Consider the following 23,378-nt stretch of genomic DNA (forward strand, 5'->3'; position numbering starts at 1 on the left):
AGAAACAAGACCATTCTTTTTGCCTCTTCAAGATACCTACCTCAACAAAACCTTCGAGCTTCCTCTACAAGCTCAGAACAGCAGCACAATGCTCTGAGGGCCAGTTAACTGCAAGGCAGAGAAATGAACAGTGCAGTCATCCGTCTTCCCAGCCACCTTGTTAGCTTTAGTGCTGTATTCTCCATGAACTTTACTCACTCTCTCACAGGGCAGCCGCAATACTTCATAATCAACAGTTTTTGCTTGGGCATTATCAGAATACAGCTGTATTTAATGTCAGCCATTTATTAGATGCAGTCTCCAGCTGTACAAATTGTTGCATTTTAACATCTACAGTCCAAAGCCTGTCCCAAAACCCTCAAAAGGATGAGGAATAACACCACAGGTGATGAGTATTGCAATACTTACAGCGTTTACATATGGAGTAAACGTCACATTTAAATAGTTCATTAAAGTTAGCTGGAAAGGAATTAAATCTGGCGCAGGTTAAAGTCACAGGAGGTCCAAGAGAAGTCTTGCTCAAGCTCTCAAAGTCTTATACCTGCTGAGCAGCCTCCAGGAAGCAGTACCCCTCTCACTGCAGCCCTCCAGTACCTCAGCCAAGCTGCTCACGCAGGCCACAGCTGCCTGGCAGGAGCGAGCTCGTGCAGGTAATGCTGTGGAAGAGGCTGCGTTCGTGTAGCCCACATTGTGTTTGAAGTTACCAAGAACATTAAATGGGACAGATTCTAGCTTGCTCCAATGAGGACGACATAGAAGCAGGTCCTGTATCAGAATGCTGTGGAGCGCTCAGCAGTGCTGCAGCACCTCCCAGAAGCCATCCCTTCAGTGATTTCACTTCTCACAGAAGCCTCCTGGCACCAAGGCAGCCGTTGCTCCCAGTTTTCCCAAGGGGAAGGCAGAAGGGACAGCTAGTCATGGTCACTATCGCTGTCACTATCACTGCTGTCGCTGTCTGACTCGATACTCTCCAGTGTCTTCCTGCAGATGTAAAACAGTCCAGTAATCAGTCACCCGATTGCGGCTTTTGCTTGAAAAGGGATACCCAAAACGCACAGGGTAAACCCCGGCCACAGAGAATATTATGGGCTGTCTGATGCCTATTGTCCTCAAAGAACAGGTCCACCCAGCATTTGTAGAAGCAGACCCAGTTTCTTCTGGAAAAGTCAACTACTTCAGTTACCCAGAAAGTGGCACCCTGTCAAGGGTGCTGGACGTTTATTTATTCATTCCCTTGGACCAGACCAGTAGCTCCAAACTGTGGTCCTAAGGCTAAGCCCATCCTCTGAGTGGTGGCTGGCCAGGTGTACTGAAGATTGACCATGAGCCTCAGAACCTGTGAACCACATGCAGAGCCATCCTGTACCACCAGCCTGCTTTTATTAGCCTGACATCAGTGTCTTCTAGGTGGCCAGACCCAGCTAGGGAAGGATTCCAGGAAAGAAAGGTGATAGCAGATCTGAACAGTGGATGAGGCTAACCCCATCACGGAAAGTTACCTTCCCTCCTAGATGGTATGGCTACAGCATGGGATAAAAAACTGAGGGGCCATTTTGGGGATATGAATCGGCCACAGTCAACACAAAGGTACATCATTCTGAAAGCCAGCTCTCTGCTGCCTTGGCAGAGAAGCCTTTCCACAGGCTCCCCTCCAACACCCTGTCTATTACACCCCTTCAGCAGTAACATGAAGCACTCCAACTTACTTCTGCTTTTCAGAGAGTTCAAATTCCTTCTCTGTTCTGCTTTTAAGCCTTTGAGATGAAGGAAGACCGAGGGACGCTGCCATCTTTACCAGCTTAATTGCCTCATCTGGGCAATTGGTTTGTTTAGCACAGTTCAAGAACTCATCCATCACCTGTTCACTGCAAAAGCAAAGGCAAAGAGTGACTGTTCAACTGGGCCCCAGGTGAGATGGCCATTAACTTACAGCAGGTACTTTAGAGAGGGAGATGAGGTGACAGATTTTCAGATCACTCAACCAGCCAAATTCTGCTCCTGCCAGGACTTTCACCTCACCCTTCACCCCGTACCACTTGGGAATTTCTATCATAGCAGAAAGAAATACTACTCCTTGCACAAAACCAGAGGGCAGCAGCTTACTGCTCAGGATGAGGATGCCAGCTTAGCAGCAGCCTAAATAACCTTCAGTCCCCACATCAGGCCCTCATCCTCTTTTACGTGGCTGGCAGAGGTAAAAGAACAGTATAACAGCACTTTAAATCAAAGGCAGTCTGCCAGAGGCTGCTGTGCTGTCTGTGGGCGCTGGGAGCCGCTGACAGCTGGCTCTGCTCTGCCAGCTCCATTGAATGTCAAAGCATCACCTGCAACAGCTGCTGGAAACACCTCTCTTGCCTTTAGGCAGGGAAAGAAGCAAGTGTTTGCAGCTGGTGTGGCAGTGGGCTTGGCAGAGAAGGGAAGGAAGTGGACCAGGAAAGCCTCTGATCCATTTTGTAACGGCAGAGAAACTACTTTCTTTTCTGTTACATTCATAACCCATGGCATTCACAAACCATGAGCTACACCACGATTGCAGAAGGACAATTCCTCTCCTTTTCCTCTTCCCCAAATCGAGACAGGGAGCATCAAGGCTTTGTTGGGGCCACACTAGCAGCAGTCTGCAGAACAGACCAAGCACAGAGTACCACTAACTGCTGCCTTTGGTACCACACACCCTCACCGGTGCAGGCAGCCACAGAGAACATCGTCCATTCTGTGAAATTCCCACCTTCAACATCGGATTTCAGGTGTTCACTTCAGTGAGCAGCAAGCAGTTTTTGGGTTGTTTTTTGTTTGTTTTTTAAATGTATTATTATTCCTCATAAGTTGCTTTCTACTTAAAACAGAATTTCTTCCTCCAAAATCCTGAGAAAAGCTAACTGTTGTAACCTAACAAGGTACTACATAAGATTTAGGATTTGACTTGATAAACTTGTCTTCAGAAATCCAGACACCTCTGAAGCACCTGTGCTTGGTTAATAGCATATTAGAAATTTTTTTGAAAACATCTAATTTCTCGTGTGCTCAAGAGTCCTGCTCAGACTGATTTCTAATCCCAAGTTAATCAGTGGCATTGCTCTTCATGTCCCAGAGCTTCAATCAATGACATCTCGAGGATCAACTGCTCTTAAGGATCAACTTGCCCTTTGCGTTTTCAACATTTTTTGAGACAGAAAGGTCTTGGCACATATCAGTTGGATAAACAAACATGCTCACAAGGACAGACACACACCCCCATGCTTCAGAAGTAACAGTAAGATAGGGACCACTATTGTTGGTTATAATAGAAACGCAAAAGGGGAGACTCAGTACCTGATGTCAGAATCTAAGAGTACTCACGTGGGGATCCTATTGATTTGCTGGAACCGCTCCATCATGTTCCTGTTCAAAAGAAAACAAAAAAAAATATTAATAAAACACACCACAAAACACAGGAACAGACAGATACTAAATCTCTTGGATAAGCCCCTGTTGAAACATAGGCAAGGTCAATTTCATTAAATGATCTTCCCCACAGATCGGAAACAGATCCCATGCTACATTCTTGAAGGTGCAATGTGTACCAGCTAACATAATTGATTAGTTTAACACAGACTATCTTAACTAGTGCAGAAAAAAAAAAAAGTGTATCTGGTGGCAAGTTTACTTTAAAAATATTACATGTTTTTAGAAGGGCACTTGCCACTTCTTTGTTTCAAATGAATCTCTGCAAAGAGAATATCTGTATTTAACAGAAAATAGCTCAGAACCTTAAATTGGAGGCTAGATATTTTAACCAGTACTTCAGATTGAGAGCATGTAGGACAGCAAATTCTAGCTTCTGAAGTGTACTAAAAATATTCTCTTTAGATTTTTAATTAGGGTTAATTCTAATTAAAAGTTTAATGAAACTCTAATTAATCTCTTTAACAGTTTGGATTTCAAAGAGTTCTAAAAATTAGAAAAAAAAAAGCCGCAGGAAATCAGCAGTGCTTAGTGAAATGATAATCAAACCCTACCTTGCCAGAAGCAGCTATATGATGCTCTAAGCTACATTAACTTCTAAAACATTTTTACGACCGACAACTGTAACTTGGTGCCAAGAATGAACAATAAAATTAAGAAAAAAACCCAGCACATTCCCAGCACGATTTATGCCCTTCCTTTGTCTCCACTAGCATTCTAAAGCAATCAGTCATTAGCTTTTGATTTTTGTGATTAAACCTTGAGTGTCAGCAAGCCATTAGGTCATGACAGCCACACACGTACCAAGCATCCTGGGTTCTCCCAACTCTAGAAAACAACAGAGTGACATGGCCCAGCACACTGCCTGTCCATTCCAATGGGGCCTGCTCCCTCCTGGTTTGCTCATGGACAGCTTTGATGTCTTCAGCACACTTGGCAAACGCCAGTTGAATCTGTGAAAAGATTGTGCTATTAAGCCCCAAACCTCTAGAATTAACATACCCTTTTCAGTGCAATTCCTCCTACAGGTCTGCCCCATATGTGATTTAAATTTGTGAATTAATAGCGGTTCCTCCTGGCAGAAAAATTTCTCACTTGTCAGGACAATTGTCCCCACTAGGCAAGCTCCAAGTCAGCTTTGCAGAGACAGCTGTATTTAGAGACCTCTGCAGTACACATAAGCCTTTAACCCTCCTCAGCTTGAGAAGTCAGTTACTGCAATGACATCTTTGGCAAAAAATCCCTGAATTCTGCCCTGTGCTTCCCCAGAGACGTGGCTGGCTGGGCTGGATTACTCTTCAAACCCTGGCAAGTAAGTGATCTTCTCCTGTGTTAATCTGAGGTTTCCCTACAGGTTGAAGACAATCCAAATAGCCTCACAGACCTGGATAAGCTCACACAGATCTGGAAATTCGTAATGGCATATGCACTGGAACTGGACCTCTAGGACTGAAGAGGGACAATAACACAGCACTTAAATGCAGCCTGTATGCTGAACACAAACTGGGGAGACATCTCTACTCTTTTCACTGAGCTTCTGTACTGGTTGTGGCTAGCACAGAGTTAAATTTCTTCACAGTAGCTTGTATAGGGCTATGTTTTGGATTCATGATGAAAAGTGTGTTGATAACACAGGGATGTTTTAGTTATTGCTGAGCAGTGCTTACACAGCGTTTCTGTTCCTCATACTGTCCCACCAGCAAGTAGACTGGAGGTGAACAAGAAGCTGTAAGGGGACACGGCTGACCTCAATGGACCAATGGGCTATTCCACAGCATATGGCATCCTGCTCAGCAATAAAAGCTGGGGGAAGAAGGAAGGAGAGGACATTTGGAGTGATGGCATTTGTCTTCCCAAGTAACCATTATGCATGATGGAGCCCTGCTTTCCCAGCAATGGCTGAACACTTGCCTGCAGATGGGAAATAGTGAATGAATTCCTGATCTTGCTTTGCTTGCACGCTCAGCTTCTGCTTTACCCATTAAATTGCCTTTATCTCAGCCCAGGAGTTTTTGCACTTTTACTGTTCCAATTTTCTCCACCATCCCATGGGGGAGGAGTGAGCGAGTGGCTGTGTGGTGCTTAGCTATTTACTGGGGTTAAACCACGACAGCTTCCTTACCTCCTCGGGGTGCTGCTCCCTGCTCATCAAAGACAAGAGCTCTTCCAACAGGTCTTGTCTCCTACTAAAGCCCAGTTGTTTCATATCTGTTTAGAGAAAGGCAGTAGTTAGTAGCTGTGACCGGTACCCCCTGTTCCCAACTCCTGGTGATATGGTCAGCATAACTAATGCCATTTTGCAAGGCAAACAGCCATTCTCTGTGACTGAGCGGGTTGCATATTAGTTCCCTTTCCCCTCATTATCAGGTCCTGAAGGTCCTTGTGCTCTAAATAGATGAACCAACAGATTTCTTCTTCCCCTCCCTGCCAGTCTCAAGATTCCTGGGCACCAGGCTGACTACTCCCTTCCTTAATGGCCTTCAAGGTCTCAGGCACCCAGCCAACCTGGTGGTGGCGATGACCCCATCACAGAACAGGGAAGGTAAAAACACACAGAGCACTGTCTATAAAATCAAGCAGTTACAAGTCCTAGGTGGGAACCTGGACCCAAACTGCGGCTGGACAGTGAGACCCACGACACCCTGGTGGCCAGGGATACCTCCACCGTCATCTGCTGCCTCCAAGGAATGAGTGGTGACTTGTATTCTTTTATATGTTTTTTGAGGCTAGATATTGTAATTTTTATGTTGATAGAGCAAACCAAGTATCAAGATTTGACCCGGTCTGCAGAGAGTCCAGGTGATTAGAAACTGTAAGCTAAGCAGTGCTATAAAATTCTGTACTGCTTTACTTAAAAAAATTGTACTACACTGATTCTGCTTATAGAAATCCTGAGCTACTCTGATTATAAATTCTATGCCACGCTAATTATAAAATCCTGTTGAGAAAATAAAGCTTTAATTGTAACTAGAACTTAGTGCTGTCATCATTCTGCCAAGGACCCCTAAAAGAACCTGTCTGTCCCCTCAGTGTTGGGTGACAGTAGGATATTTTCTGTGTGCTAAACCCTGTATTTGCCTTGTCTCCTCTTCTTAAGGGGCAAAGAACAGGCATATAATTTAATGAGTAAAACCTGGGCTGTTGGTTAAGGTACTACTCTCTGGTAAGCACTGAGTTTTCCAAAACACTGACATTTAACTGTGACAGAGCCACCACCTCTCCGATAGTCTGTGCTATCGGTTCTGCCTTTCTCTAATACAACAGCCCCACCATGCACTATGGAATAATGTCCCTCATGCCAAAGCACCTTATCACGGCTATTCTGAGCACCGGAAAATTTCCCAACTACCTCCCCCTTTGCACTCCTCCTGACTTTTATCAAACAAACTGCCTACGTAGCCGTGTGGCTATCACCAACCTTCCCAGACTGAAGGGATCACTTCCAAGTGGTTGGCCGCATCCAGTGCTTGAAGGAGGTCCAATATATTTTTAGGAGTTGGATAGAAGACCTGAAGAAGGAAGAGAATCACTTCAGTGAACTCTAACTGTTCTGTTTCTCCATACTAAAGCTTTGAAGCTTGCTTACCCTAATATGCACTTACCGAAGGGGACATTTCTTTGTACCATTTCAACACAACATCAATTTGTTCCATCATACACAACAGTGAAAAGAATTTTGACCTACAGGAGGGAAAAATGTTCTAATTCAAGTAATTATTAGATCAACTAAACCACAAAGAAACACCAGCAAATGATGGTGTTCTGATCAGATTTGTACTGCAGATCATGGAAATTTCACTGTATGACTGCAATACCCCACACAATTAAAAAAGCAGTAGTGGTTTTTTTATGAGACAACTTAATGCTGACACTAGGTAATTGGCAGAATTAGTAAGAAGTGGACCACATTTTAAAAATGGACAGAATTAGTAAGAAGTGGACCACATTTTAAAATCCTGAAAAAAATGCAATCTCCCTGCCTGATGCCAGGTTTGAGGTATCTGAATCTCTCTCAAATGCAATCTCTGATTAAGAAACCCTTTAAGAAGTAAACTAAATCAACGTAATTACTTGTGCAAGTTCACAATACAAGCCTGGGACCTTGATACAATGCACTGACTAAGAAAAATGTCCCTACACCAAGAAATTAATTTCCATTAATTTCCCTTGATTTATTTACAGGCTAAATAAGGTAAAATCATCTGAATCATCCCACTTCTGAAACCGCTACTTATTTTGATGACAATTATTTTTCATTAATTTACAGGAGCATCTCTAGTTCCAATGCCTAAATAGGCTTTTCTTCAAATCAGTATGATCAAAGTACTTAATTACATTCAGCAACTGCAGCACTGAACACTGGTAAAGATGTTTTGGACACCATGATGACAGTGTCAAATGGTGAAACTACATGGGAGTTTTGTGCCTAAATACACCTGCTGCACTGCAGCCTCTCTCCAACACCACGCAGAGAGCTAGGTCTGATCTGTACGCTATTTTGGTGTTGCCTTCTAAGCTGCCATCATAAGTGGACAACAGGATTGCAGAAAATACATTGGTTGGTAGAGCTGTTGGATGGGTATGAAGCTAAACTGATGGTCCAAGTTCGGGCAAGGCCACAAACTGAAAACAAATCCTAAGCTATCACTGTTCTTAAGAGGGATGTTATTTCCAAACTGCACAGACAATAACCAGCTGGTGTTCAACAAAGCATCCTTCTGTGCAATGTCTGAATCCTAGTTTGTCTTCAAATTGACAACAATACACCAGATGCTGAATGTCAGCTGCATTTCACTCACCAGTAGGCATTTAATCGATCCAGGTCCAAGAATTTCCAGTTGTCTCCTTTCTCCATTGCCTTATTTAACCGATAGGCAAGCTTGATATCCTTAAGATCACAGCACTGCAACAGACCAGTCAGATTTTAAAGCTACCAAATATAACACTTAATACATCCCTCTGAGACTCACTTTCACAAAGGTATGAAGAGTAATGAGCTGACAGCAAACATTTTTAACAGGATGCAATTCAGTGCAGTGACTGCCTAGGCATCTTGTTTAGTTGAGACAAATGCGCAACTCCCACAGTCAGCAAGAGCTTTCTAATCTAAACAGACACTTTTTGGTGCGGAGACTGTCTGACCGCTGCAGTGTCACTAGAAGCAGGGGGTAGGGCACAGAAGACAAGGACTTACACAGCTATCTCTACCAAGAGATGCACGTATCACAGGCATGCAAATTACCAATTTAGAAGGCATGAAGCAAAGAACTGCAGAATTACAGAGCAAAGTTACAGGAGGTGATGAACATAGGTGAAAAACTGAAAGACACCGAGCGCTAAACCTTGTATGATAGGTTGGAAAACTCACAGGCAATTCTTAAACAGCTGGAGGGCTCAAAGGAATTCTGTTTGCAGGGAAGAGGTACTTACCGCTTGCATAGCGGTGGCAAAAAAGTTGGCTGAAAGGGAGAAAATGGAGTCCATTAGCTTCAAACTTTCAAGGAGACATCAGCAGCTCACTAACCCAGCCTCCCAGAGGACAGAGAGACAGGTTCAATTTGAAAGCTGATTCTGTAGCTCAGTTTGACAATGTAGCCAGGATCTTCTCTTTATATGTAGAGACTCTGGTGTGGCATGAGTTTTGCTAGCCATTGTTCCGGAGGTTACACTGGTGTGCTTTTGGAGACAGATTTAAGCAGATGATCTGTTTGACTTTAGGCAGTTTTATAAATGCTACATTCTCTTGTTTGATGCAAGACGGCATTATTTTTTCTTAGCCTGCCTGTTAGACAAAGGCAGCCACATCACTCACCTTCTCTATTTACTCCAGTGGAAGAGAGCACATGCAACAGAGACAGGTGTTCAGGCAGGTTACCCACCTCTTTAGCACACCCCAGAGCTGCCCAAGAACATAAAACTGTCCCCTGAAAATGTCTCCTTCTTGTTTTGTGAGGCTTTGGCCCTGGTTTCTGTAATTGACATTTCAAAGCAGCATGGAGGCTGATGCTGCCCAAGGGAGGCAAAGAAAGCCACAGTGGTAGGAAGGACATAAACTATCCTGCTCAGCAGCTTATTTCATTTGTGTGGTGAGGATTTTGTATAGGTGTTTTTGGGTTTTTTTAAGCAAATGTAAGGGCTACCAGAGACTGAAACAATGGCTAGTTATGGGTAGCAAGATAGTGGGAAGAACTGTAAGGCAATTTACCTAAAAGCACTAGGTATAACACCCCCCCCCCCTTTCCCTTGCAAAACTTTATAAATTAACTAAATACTTTTAAGTTGGAAAAAACATTTTTGTGTTATTTAGGTGTTTAGTATACACTTCAGCTACAGCCTACAGAATCATCTGGGCCAAGGAAAGGCCTTGCAGGAAACACAGAGGTTTCTGTTCACATACAACACCACACTAAGGAAAAGGAAGCCTCAGTTTTGTTCAAAGTGTCAACCTGCACTCTGCAAAAGCAATTACCAAATAGCATAAGGATCCCACATTGAAGAAGAACATAACATCTTCATATGCATCTTGCTTAGACAAAGTGGCTTTGACCTAGTCTTGTGTGAACAACCTCTCTCTCTTTTAAACCGCTGTGTAGCAAAGCTCATTCAACTCCCATGATTCAGGCAAGGCCTGTATCTGCGTGCCCATCATCACTACCTTTGCTAACAGCAGGATTTCTATAAAGCGTGTGAAGGAGCAGAGCAGGTAGTCATTGCCTACACTTCTGACAGCAGCTTAGAGCCAGAGCAAGAAATGGTATAACACATATAGCAGGGCAGAAGCAAATAAGAGAGGTGTGCAACATTCTGACTATTTCCAGGCTTCTTTCCAAGAACAAAAAAAAAATGCAGGTAGGATAACATAATATGCTACTCTAACAATGTCATAATTATCTTTGTCCTTTAAATGGCAAAAAAACATCAACTCCACTCTGTTTTCCTGAAGCATGATGCACTGTAATACCTTCTTCATCCTATCACATATAGAACTGCCAGCTGCTAAAGAGTGGCTTCTGATACATTGTTCACAGCACAGCTGACAGACCCCTCTTTGTCACCTCTCTTCTTCAGACTGAAGCTGCCTCTACTTCTGTATGTACAGAAAGGCTCTGAAGATCCTAGGGCAAAGTTCTGTACATACAGATGGCAGAAAGAGCCAGTGAGACACAGGATGTTCAGAATCCACCCTTCCACAGACCCAAGCTTCAGTTTTCAATGAAGTTTTATTTCATGCAATTTTCTGACACAATTAGGAAGAACTAGAATAGGATTTCACACCACACTACAACAAAAACCTGCTGTTCACCAGACATGTCTCATTTCACAAAGCTGCTAGCAGATGTTCCTCCTTAAACTAGTCTTGTAAACAGCCCTGTGATTTTTATCATGTGGGACTCAAATACTCATTCACATTGGCTACACTCCTACTTCCACACAGAAGCCAGCAAACCAATGCATAGCACACCTTCCCAGCACTGGAATTTGTCCTTTTTTGTCTCCAAGAAGTATCAGAAGGTACTGACATAAGCAAGCTGCACGCATCTTTCTAGTGGGATAGAACTACTTGAAATTCCCTAGGTACCTTTTCACCCAAGCTTAAATAACGCAGATTGTCAGATATATTGAAGTCCATACCGTCATCAGGGTCCTGAGGAATGAAACTCCTCTTTTCAACATCATCGAGTACTTCAAGGATGATGCCTGGTGGGCAAAGGTCAACTGCGGGACAAACAGACAAGCAACATCACATCTCAGTTGTACTATGTGCTTCGTTAGGAAAGAGTGTCAGCCTGCAAATATACTACAGAAATGGAAACAAGCACCACAATCTCAAACAAGTGTCAAGATTCTCCTATCTCTACCCCTAATTGTGGTTCTCCACGCCAGCTGCAATTTTATTTGCACTAAAATTTGCCCTACTATTGCCAGATTTCCACAGCACAACAGGGTAGATTAAGAAAGATACAAGTACTTTCTAGCAAGGAATCCAACAGGCCTGCAAGTTTATCTGTTAGAATGTGGCACTGGGAAAAGCAATAATTCATAAACAAAAAAAAAAAAAACAAAACAAAACCAACAGAGAGACTCCAGAGCAGTTTGTCCACATTTGTTATAGCACAAGGACTGCAGTTACAACTACTGCATCTATTCTCATTCCATGTCCACAGATTTTTGGCTAAAGGATCTCAAGAGTTGGGTTCCTGCCTTCTAACACAGCTATATTTCAAGACAGCTCCACTGTTGCAGAAAAACAGAATCCCTGTGCATTTTCCTCCCCGTGAGTGGCACAGTTTATGTAATCATAGGTGCTGTAGCCAGATCCAGCCTCCAGAGAGACTGAGTAGCATCTGCTTTTTAGCTTTATCAACTTGTTGCCACAAACGGAAACGAAAAGGGGCTTTCTTTCTAGTTCTCAAAACACAAGGACTCTTCCCTCCCCGTAAGAGGCTATAATCCTCTGTAGCTTTTTCTTCACCCAAGTAGAATCAGACTGCACAGGTAACATTAACATTGCACAAATTAGAAGTTGTCTTTTAATCCATAACCAACTGAATTCACCCATCCCATTTGGAAAGCATTTAAAGCAGATGTTAAAAAGGACACATTCACGGACAAGTTGATATTGCACGTACCGCCTCTATAAAATATAAAGAGAAGATGATCATACGTTGCAAGGCTAGGCTCTGAAAAGCAAAAACACTTAAGTTACTTTAACGTTCTCGGCTGAGCTTTACGCCTGAGCTCTAATTCACAGTCTCCGTCCCTTCCAGTGAGGCAGCATGCATAAATTTACTCATTTCTCCCCTCGTCCACCCTAATGCTGGACCAGATCTCATGTACACATGTCACAACTGGGAGGGATGACATCTGAGTGTGGACCACCAGCTGAAGCATCATATCACTACGGGGCAAGCAGTCAAGCTTCCTTGCTCTAAATTAAAACCAAAAATATTTCATAGCTAGCTTCTCTTCTGCTCGTGAACCTACCTTTAGCGTATGAACAAGTGTGTTACTGGGGCAAAGCACACTCCACAAGACATCAAATTGGTTGTGCAGATATTCCCTGGTTTTGCAATGTTTATTTGACATCAAAAACCATCATCTACATCAAAAGCTTTTTTTCTGTAGAGATGTAGGTATATAGATCTGAACTGGCTTGGGTAGCCTTTGAAGTAAATCTCCTTGATCTGTGGGAAGCTAACAGACTCAGCTAACATACAAATGTATATTCACATTATTCACTACTTCTTCAGCAGTACTACAATACAGACCCAGTTGAGAATGAGCCTATGGGCCAGGACACACTCTCCCACTGCATAGACACATCTGTCCCTGAGTAGTTAGAGGTAATTACAGGTAAAAATGTAATGATAAACATGCTCCTAACCTAAAAGACTACGGCATCAAAATGCTACATTATTTGACCTCGGGGACTAAGTGCACGCACTATACTGTAATTAGTAATCAACTCTGAACAAAGACTCTGAAGACGATGATTCAGTTTGAAATCCACAGCCACTGGCTTGCTGAGTGGCTGCAGCTCAGTACTTATGCATTCTTATTTCTCAGTTCTCTTGCAAAAGGAAACAAATTGTGAAGTTGAGAACACAGTGAGAAATGCCTTTTTCCACAAGCCTTGAGCTTCTTCCCTGCAACTAGGAATGACTGTGTCGTTTGCTGATAAACTTTTAAGTCAGCCATTCTGGAGGTGGCACTGAAATATAACAACCATTCCGGTTCTCTTACCTATATCAAGTGCTTCCATTTCCTTCATTACCGATAAAGACATACTTCTGCCTACACCACCACATCTTCTCAGAGTCTTCAGTAAAGCATTGAAAGTTAGCAGATTTGGTTGCACTCCCTGTTGAGCCATGTGATTCAGGAAGACCTTAAACAAAATCCTCAAGTCCTTAGTGCTTCACACATTACAGATCACGGTTCAGCTTTCAGTTAGGTATACATGCATGTCCTTAATCTAATCCTTCTTACTCCCTTCAAGTGAATGACTCTACCTCAAATGATCATTTATTAAGTGAGTACCATCTAATTTTTAATTAATTTGAGCAAAAAGCAAGACTACAAAATTACATCGGATTAGATCTTGGAGAATTGTGTCTAGAACATCAAGAATTTTTTTTAATTTATGTATGAATTTTCCTTACTGATGTTATGTCATTAAAACCGAGGCCTCTAATGCTACCCCTCAAAATTCCATTTCCAGCACACCACTATGAATCACAATTCAGAGTAGAGTTTTTATCTGAAATTGTTTGTTTATATTTCCCAGCATAATTTCCCAATTACTTTCTGTCTGGGCAGTTCTTGGATCAGGTACATTCTCACAAGGCAAATCATTCTGCAAGGGCAAAATTGGATTTTGTACATTTTCCACTCCTCAAGAGCTAGTTTACATGAATGTCCTTCCTTTGGAGTAGAAATTAGTATCTTTGTATGAAGCTCTTGGTTTTAGTCTTCTAACAACTGCAAAATTCTACTGATAAAGCAGACCCAGCCCCTACACTCTTACCCCTTCCCCACCTCTTCTGCTCACACTCCTTACCTTGGCTAATTCCCATCTTTCTAAGAACCTCTCCTTTAGATATGGGACTGCTGTAATCAGTGCGTTGAACGTGTGCACATCAGCTAGAAAATGTAAAATAATTAATTTTAACTGACAATTATACTCTGCAGAAAACAGTTTGTTCTGACATGGCTCAGTTTTTGGCAAAGTCTCATGCAAACCTGTTTCCAGTAAGCCGGCCACATGCCAGCTGCACTGAAACAAACAGTTTGCATTCAGCTCCCATGATCTAGCTGAGGTCCGTACCCCTGCGCCAATCATCACTGCCATGAAACAAATATTCATGTACCCAACAATGGCCTTCTGCTACTTAGAAGACCACAAGTCAGAACCAGGAGACGCTTACCTTTGTGTCTTTCATTCAGCAAGTCCATGTACATGTCATAAGCTTTAGCAGAAGCCCCATGCTGAAAAAAAACAAAAACCCAACAAAAATAAACAATCTCTTTGACTGCATGAGACTTCACAAGCTGAAAAAAGTCCTGCCAGCACTGAAGGACAACTTTACCTTTACCATCCCACGGATCATTGTGCAATAGGAATGTGCATTCCTCTCCGGCATTATCTTAAATATCCTTTCAGCATTGTTGTTCTCCCTAGAATCAACGAACAAGCTGAATGTTAAAAAACTCAATAAAAGATACCTTTAGGAAAAGGATTCAACATGTAGAACAAAATAATGGGCTGTACTCCCAAGGGCTGACATTCAATTATATTACCTGTGATACTTTCAGCTATTCTACAACTGCTTACTGCATTTCCATCAACACTTTAAAAGATTAGCACACAGATATGTATTTAACAAGTAACATCTGCAAGTATGGGCTGCTAAAAAGTCTTTAAGTCTGTTTTATAACAACAATGCATGTGCGCAACCCACTGAATACAGGAATATTGGCAACATTTTCCATACCTCCATCTAGAGCCAGATGACTGTGAACCTCTTTGGAATTGTCTCTTTGGAGCCTTCTGCTCTGAAGCGTCCACCTGGAGAGATTTTTGCAGAAACAAATCTCTCAGAGTTCACTATGGTTAAACATCAAATGATGTGATTTGGTAACAACACAGAAGTAGCAATTTATATGCTACTAAAGGTGGTTTTTAATGGGTTACATTAAAATAATTTTATTATAATGTTCAGAAAGCAATAACTAGATTAAGAATACTGTTTATATTATTAAAAATTCTAACAGGGCAAATTATATGTATTTGTGGAGTTGGTGGGAATCATTAGACTATGGCACATAATCTGCAAAACCCTTTCTCCCTCATCAGTCTTCCCAGGGACAGGTATTGTGCAATACATCTACTACTGTATCTACCTGATGCTCTCAAGGTCACACAAGGAGCCCTCAACTTCATTGAAGTCTAATTAATATGGTTCAAACTGGACGAAAAGTAACCAGCTGATCTACACTACAGGTAGTAGAGGTCTTATTTTCAGGCAACTATAGAAACAAGGCTGTCAGTGAGAAACGGTTATTTAAACACAGTTCAGCAAAACTAAAGCAAGACAGGGTTCTAGCTGCTAAGTTCAGCTTTATGGAAACTACTTTTGCTAGTAGGTTAGACGCAGGATTGCTGTAACTGCCATATGCCTAGGGGATGTTGACTGCATTTGACCCACCTCGCACCATCTCCCAGGCAGGCAGTCACAGTACAAAAATCTTGACATCACCTTGATACACTCCCACTACGTATAAATATATAAAAAGAGATAAACAGGTTTTTCATACCCCTGGTTCTTCCAAATCCTCTTTTTGTCCTTCCTCTTTTTCTAGAGTAGATTCTCCATCGCCATAGAAACATAACAAATCTAAAAGGCTGTTTGTGGTCTCCAGAGATACAGGGGTACCTATAGAAAATGAGGGTGTACAACAGTTGTGGGGAAAGTCAAGAACACACCATTCTACAGCGGTATCAGAAAACTTTTGAACACCCAGTTATGCCACTTTGTTCTCTTTCAACATAAAGGCGTTCTCTAGCAAGTCTGTAAAACCTGAGTGTGACATTAGTACTTCCACGAACCCATTCATAGCAGGAGACAATTTTAACACCAAACTAGAGTATCTGTTTTAATATTGAAGCCACTGAAAGGGTAGTTTTCCCGACCAAGTGGGAGAGTGAAACGGCAACTGGCAGCCAAAACTGTGAAGGAGAACAAGCCCAACACAACACCTGAAATTTCTAGCACCTTTCACAACTACTCCTTGGATAAACTCTGCTGTTAAGACCACTTTGTGTGTTTCACTTTCTATGAAACAGATGTAAAACCAACAAAAGAAAAGAGCTATTTGATGGAATCATCTCCTTTCCATCTTGCAGTGAATACGGGAAGGTCTCACCTTCCCTTCAGAGGCTGTGGTAGTTACAGTTTTCTATTGCTTCCTCCTCATTCACCCGTGACAGAGATAAGGTCCAAATTATGGAGGAAGTGAGAAACGCTCATTTACTGAGGGCAGGTCTACAGAAAGGGCACTCAGCTGGTATGCTACACCAGTCCAACGCAGCAGCAAAGTGGTCAGCACAGATGTAGCTTATACCAACCAATATGTTACTGCACGAAGGCCTTTGCGGGCAGAATGGTATCATTCAATCACACAGCACCTGCCCACAACAGGCCCTACTCTACTGCACAAATTCTTCTGCTTTGGAAGAGAAGAAAAAAACTCAACACCGTATCATCTGCTTCTTGATCAAGAAATCATTTGTTCTCAGACCAGAGTCAGTTGTGAAAGGCAGCAACATAATCACGAAATTGTCTCAATAGCCCGTGCCAGCTAATAAAATATTTTTGCCACAATTTAAGTAGACCTCCACCACAGAACCTGGCAGGTGACCACATACCTGCTTGTACAAGCTGATCGAACAGGTCCACAGAATCTTTCACCCTTCTAAGGTTGATACGCTCTTTTAGAGCTTCTTCACTCAATCCTTCAATCTGAGGTGTAAGAGCCTCAGGCATCAAACACTAAAAGCAAAGAGTGAAAGTTAGACATAAGCTTAAGCCTTCTCTAAACCAGTGCTAAAACACTAACCAAATATGCTCACTCTTCACCCAGTATACTGCTTTCGTAATCTCCCAACCCTCCCAGACTAACAGCAGCAGTCCTTTCGGTGATGAAGGACCACATATCCCGATCTCCCACTTTCATGCTAGAAAGTCAGTATCTAAACAACATTTCTTTTCTTACTTCTAGCTAAAGAACCTGATATGATACTGACTTCCTTAGGAAAAATGTTCACTTCAGAAACATAATGGAAATACAGTACTGCTTTCATAGCTGCCTGCAAGTTAACAAAACTATCCTTTTATGTTAGCTTTGGACCAATCTGACAGTCAATTTCACCACCTGACAAGCACAAATTCAATGAAATTGAAAAGCAAAAAGCTTACTGGTATGTTGGGCTCTGCAAAAATCTTGTCAAAATACTGAGGAAATTGCTTAATAATGTATTTTGCAGCATTTCTCCCAGACTCCTTCGACAATGAAAACAGACGCTGCATAGGAATGAGAGAGAACAAGATGAAGAAACATGCAATTAAAAGCCTGAGGGTGAAGAAAAACATTTTCCATAACACTGAGCATTCTCATGGGACCAAATTAAACTCATGCTTTGTTTTCAACTCTTAGTAAAAACGCAGGCACGAGACAACATTCCAGATAAACGTTCTGGTATTTATGCCAATATAAGAATGTATATTCTTTAAATGAGACTGTAATTTACTACTTTGTTACTTAGTGAAGGGACAAAGTTCTCTACCAGACATCTGAAATGCTGCACTACTACCTCAAGCTCAAAAGCATCTCTCTTTTTAGAGTCACGGCACTTGGACGTTTCTCTCCCCGATTGTCATTTCCAAGAGCATCACCCGATTCCAATCCACCTCTTTTCCTCAAGTTCTAAGGTCAAACCCTCCTTTGCAGTTTCTTTTTAAAACTCTTCAGACTTGACAGCTGCCTTCAGCCTTCTCAATGGCTTCACCTCTGGTATGCAGAACTTAAGTACTCTCGTAGCCATATCACTGTCTTGCCACGAGATCTCAGCTCCCAGTCTTCTCTCACGACACTCTAATTAACATCACACACAGCACATCCTTGTTGCCCCTCATTTCCAGTTATGCTTTCTCCTGCCTCAGCTTTGCACTCTTATGTAAAGATAACATCAGGTGATGACTCCTTCTTCCTATCTATCATTACCTCAATACTACTATTTCCATAAGCCTAAGTTACCAAATAGCTGCTCTGTGATAAAACTAAAATTCCTGGGGGTTGGCCAGGACAGTTAACTGATAACATGTAGTCTATGCAGTAACACACACATGTGACCTTTTGTGTTTTAATTCACATTTAACAAAACTGTAAGCACAAAATCTCAACACTTGCAATACCACGTATTCACAGTCTATATCCAAGGTATATAAACACAGTTTTAACAGGCTGAAGAACACCTCACTTAAGAATTACTGATGGGAGTTACTTAACAAACTAAGAACGTGGAGAAACAGAAAAACTCAGCAGGTAAGCCACTAACTTGCAGGAATGTTACCAAAGCTGTGTCAGCTGGAAGGTCCCTATAGGGGCAGGAAGAAGAGATAACTGTGTGTGTGTAGGTGGATTTGTCCAGAGAACTGCTACAACCATTATGCATTCAGAAAAACACAGAGGAGAAAATTCTGAATGACATCTGATACTTCATGTTCTTTTGTAATTGAAACTAGGCTCCAATTACATAAGAGTTTTCATAGCCTAGACAAGGGGGCGGAAGGGGGAAGCTATCAAGGATTTGAAAGGAAATACTTACAGAATTGCCAGCATTTCTTGGCATAAGGAAAGGGTCATCCTGGAACATATAATGAGCAGCAGTAGGATCCTGTACAAAGAAGAACCCAGGATTGAAACGTTCATAGTTATGTACACAGGCATGCTGTATCCATATTACAGTGCCTCATGGAATTTAAGGCACAATGAACAGTTCCATCATAACCACCACCTGATGCCCATTTTACAAAAGCTCCTCCTGTTCAAAAGGTTTAGCCTGTTTGGAAACAGTTAAAAAAAGCGTTTCCATTATATACATACATGCAGGCTAACATAGTGACAACAAAAGGGTCCTTAATATAACATAACAAGCAATGAGTGCCCTGCAGAGCAAGCAGAACCCCAACTATGAGTCTCAGGGGAGCTGAGGGAACTTGCAGGATCAGATTCAATTTCCAGAACTCAAGACAAACAGGACTGAAGAATGGCATCAGAGCATTTACAGTTGCTGCCGCTGCCTAGCAAGAGTAGACACTGATTGCTCTTTGCCAGGCTTACTTTCTGGACTTAGATTGGGAAGAGGCAGTCTGGATTGGGAAGCTGAACCGGTAAAGAAACTTGGTCCTCATTTTACAAAAAACCTTATGAAAATATTACAGCTTTCACTGGTAGCTGCAGCTCTCTTTTAGCACTAGAAGGAGGCTTCAAGGACACAGTAAAATGCGTTAAGCAAAAGTGAAAACCCCGTAAAAAATGGATGTAGAAGTCCCATCTTTCATTTATGGCCAAAGTAGAAGAGCCTCCAGAGCACAAGGCTATTGCATGAGATGGACAGCTCGACCTATTTCCATGACCAACAGAACTACTTACCCTGTTCACAGTAGAAGCCAGTGTCTGAAGAACCGCTAGCTTATCCCTAAACATAAAGGAGCTTTGATTAATACTCAGTTGCAGACTTTGAACGTTATGCATTATATTGTATGCAGAACAAGCACAAGATTATCCTGGCCCATAAGGTTTTTCAGTTCTAGGAAACAAAGTTTTCGCTGCACTTAGAAAATCCCACTTTTTGCAAAGGGAGAGAAAATTCAACTGCAAAAAATGGTCTCAGTTTTGGAACAACCACAGGAAAAAGAAAAGCCTTTGAGGAAAACCACAAAAGCATCTGTGTTTCCTGCTACCATTCCTGCCCTTACTATACATTATCAAAGAAAGAACATAGGGAAGGGACACAGAAAGGATTCCCTGGAATGCTCCTCTGAGCCCTCCATCTCTGAGGGATGGATACACAAGTCCCTCTCCAACACAAGTCTTGGGAGGAAAAAAAAAAAACCTCAAACAAAACAAAATTTCTCAGGACTCCTGTGTCTGTAGGTCCTTAAGATTTTGGTTGTGTTTCAAGCAAACAAGGAAGGCCACCGAAAGTGTTTAGGTGGAGGCGGTCTTATTATAGGTTTACATGCAGACACCATTTAGCTATAAACTTAGTTTTTGCTACACGGTCATGCAATTTCACCTTAAGTGCTTCCAACAAAATAGCTTTTGTTCAGCTGCATAATTTCTAAACAGGATTTATTCAGCCAGTTATCAATGGCCAAGTGCATTTTACTGAAAGAAACACACCCCCATGCAGACAAACAAATAAACTTGATTTTGCAGATCTCTAGCGAATGTGGTATTTTGCGTAAAGACAGAACTATGCTTAAAAATGTAGTCCTTATAACTGTTTTTAAAAGAAAGGTCAACAATGGAGTGTACATACTTTGCACACAGAGTAAGAGTCAAGAATATTTCCAGAGCTCCCAGTCAGAAGGAAAGCCACTAGTGGGACATTAAATCCAGGAATACAGCAACCTGAATTTTCTTTTTCAACTCTGGTGGACAGATCACATTTAGCTGTCTAATAATGATTTTCTTCCAGGTCAAGACATACTCCAGCAGTAAACACTCACCAGGTTTTCTTTCGTGGAAGCACAATTTCTTCTCGAGTAACTATGAGAAACAATAGTAAAACTGTTATTAGAAACGAACAGATGCCCAAAGAAAATCTTGATCTCATGAAATTAATGATTTAAGCTGATCCAGATGAAAGTACTAAGGCAAAGATTTTAAAATCATGGTCTGATGTAGGCCACAGTTTACTGGAATGGTAATAGAAAAGGCTGACGGGGAGCTTAACAGTCTTGCATCAAGACAGGATCAGGGCCCTATGGTAAACAAACCTCAGAGAGATTGTACCCACTGACCCTCAGAGTGATTACCCATCCAAGCTTCTTCAATTATCCTTATCCTATCTTTGCGCTTGAGCCCCAGTCTTGACCAGTCCCTTGATTTCTCACCCTTAGTCTCCCAGTTTGAAGTTTGCCATCTCTGCCCATTTGGCTTCTCCAGCTCAGCTTGCGTGAACACTGCAGCAAAGTGCCCTCTCAAGTTCCTGCTCTGACAGCCTGACACCAACTGTTCAGCTCCTTCCACCCCACAGATCAATCTGCCCAGCTCTCCCAGAGAGAAAAAAAAGGACAATACCAAAAGAAGAAGCTATAGTAAAAGAAGTAAAAGAAGCTATAGAAAAAGCTGTCAGTAAAGCATCTTAGCAAATTCATTCACAGAGGAGCATGTGAGACCTCCTGATTACAACCCCCAGAGCCAGGGTCTGCAGAGACACTTTTCCCATTGCCTCTGTGTTGATACTTTCATGAGCTGTTACTGACTGGCAAGAACTTGTTCCCATGTGCAGCATGGCTCCAAGCATCCCAGCTTACTTTTCTCACAAAACTTGTAGCACCAATATGGTAAGGAGTACAGAGAAGAAGCAAGAACATGAAGGAAACTGTCAGGATTAAGGTGAAGACTCCTTATTTTGTAGTTTATTCAGTTTCAGCGAGCAACTGGACAGGTCATGGAACTGGGCAACTGAGTTCATGCTCTTGGAGCACAGAACTGGTTGGTGGTGAGGGTAGTCAAGTTAAGCCAGGAAAGCGCTGCACAATGAAGACAGGGCCAGGGGGGATATAAGAAGGGGGGCATTCACTGTCTTCTTTATTTTGTGACAGGCTACGTTGTGTGGATATAAAAAAAAAAAACATTTGCAAGGAACTAGCAATTAAGACATCAAGAAACTAGTAATTAAGATATCATACCTTCTGACTTTTCCACAGTCTTCCCAAGAGCTCTACTACTAGAAGAGCACCTGTAAATCAGAGTTTTGAATTTACGGTAGTCACATTAATACACCAAAAGCAGATTAATGAAATCCTGTACTACAGGTCAGAATTAATTAAAACATTAAAGGGGAGAAGTAACTGGAAATGTTGCACTAAGTCCAAATTATTATCATAAAACTCTTTTTTGATGCCTCTCTTAAAATTAGGCCTAATTTCAAGAGACAATAAGTTATACACAGAAAATCGTATTACATAAAATTTGTAATTCTTTATTTTGGGGGATATCATGGCTTTAAAGTAGTTTTCACAAATTACTGCACCTTAGAAAGAAAATCCTGAACAGAAATCAGAAGACACTTTGCATTTTAGAGGCAGAATCTAGCTGAAAGCAGTACCTTTTCTTAAAATATTTCAGACCTGAGTAGCGTTTACACAAGCAGAAGATCCTGCGTTGGGATGCAGGGAAGTCAGACCTGTTGAGTTCCGTATGCCCAGTCTACAGAGCTGCAGACAGCACTCCCACATAACCACAGCTGTAGAAGGCACATCCACATAAACTTGATTCTGCTGTATACTGCAAAGCTGCTGCTCTGTGCTCAGTTCAGAGTCACAGCTCCAAGTCTTTGTTACAGTTACTCGCGTTGTACTGCTTTTAACACAAATTAAAGCTTACATGAAAATACTTTTTTTTTTCCCCTCACGAAGCCATCGAACACTAAAGCCTTACTGTCACTGCCATTCGCATGTGCTTCCACATTGACCTTGACCCTGAGGGAGACACTGTTAACGTGCACTCATACCTCTGTGCTTCACAGTGATATTGCATGATTCTAGCTACTCCTGTACGCCACATAAACTTATTAGTTATGACTTTACCGTCTCAGGTGCGAGTTAGATTTTGCCTATAGAGTACCCAGAGGAGCGGCAACCTTTCATTTGAGACATAGCCCAAGAGTAACCTCCCACCCCATCTGCTTCTTCATGTAACCACTTAACAGCTCAGGCTCGCTCCCGGGGCGGCTCCGAGCCGCAGAGCCCACCAAAAGTAGGGAAAAAACCCAAAAGAAGCGCTCCCCAGACCCCACCATGCCACCCCGCCCCTGCCTGCCAGCAGCCCGAGCCGCCACGACGCATGCGCACAGCGCGCCGCTGCCAACCAACCCCTACTGCGCCTGCGCGGCCTTTCGCGCCTCAATTCCCCAGACCCCCCCAACTCGCTCGCCCGTTGTTTCCCCTATAGGGATCACCGTCAGGCATCTTCTCTTCCCTCCGCTGAGGGAACAGCAGAGCCTTACCGGTAGTGCCCCGGCCTCCCGCCCGGTAAGCAGCACCGCCTGCTCAGCGATACCACCTGCTGCCAGGAGCTGCCCCCCAGCCGCCGCGCCGCCATGCCGGCACTCGCGCAGTGCCTCCCGGGAAGGAGGG

General features: G+C 42.5%; 1 protein-coding gene across 1 annotated transcript; it reads right to left on the reverse strand.

The window, feature by feature from the left end:
- Positions 1-208: 208 nt before the first annotated feature.
- PTCD3 (pentatricopeptide repeat domain 3) lies at positions 209-23,343 on the reverse strand (the record flags this gene model as incomplete). The annotated part of the gene is made up of 24 exons (XM_082482781.1): positions 209-981; positions 1,707-1,865; positions 3,340-3,381; positions 4,249-4,397; positions 5,567-5,652; positions 6,863-6,953; positions 7,047-7,125; positions 8,244-8,347; positions 8,875-8,903; positions 11,077-11,160; positions 12,075-12,125; positions 13,189-13,333; positions 14,006-14,088; positions 14,373-14,433; positions 14,535-14,622; positions 14,940-15,013; positions 15,763-15,881; positions 16,874-16,997; positions 17,424-17,528; positions 18,833-18,901; positions 19,660-19,705; positions 20,742-20,781; positions 21,930-21,979; positions 23,249-23,343. 24 exons carry the CDS (start codon positions 23,341-23,343, stop codon positions 912-914), a joined length of 2,043 nt encoding a protein of 680 aa, XP_082338907.1. The 3' UTR covers positions 209-911.
- Positions 23,344-23,378: the final 35 nt, after the last annotated feature.

The sequence above is a fragment of the Vanellus vanellus genome, assembly GCF_965231255.1.
Source record: "Vanellus vanellus genome assembly, chromosome: 4".
Taxonomy (NCBI): domain Eukaryota; kingdom Metazoa; phylum Chordata; class Aves; order Charadriiformes; family Charadriidae; genus Vanellus; species Vanellus vanellus.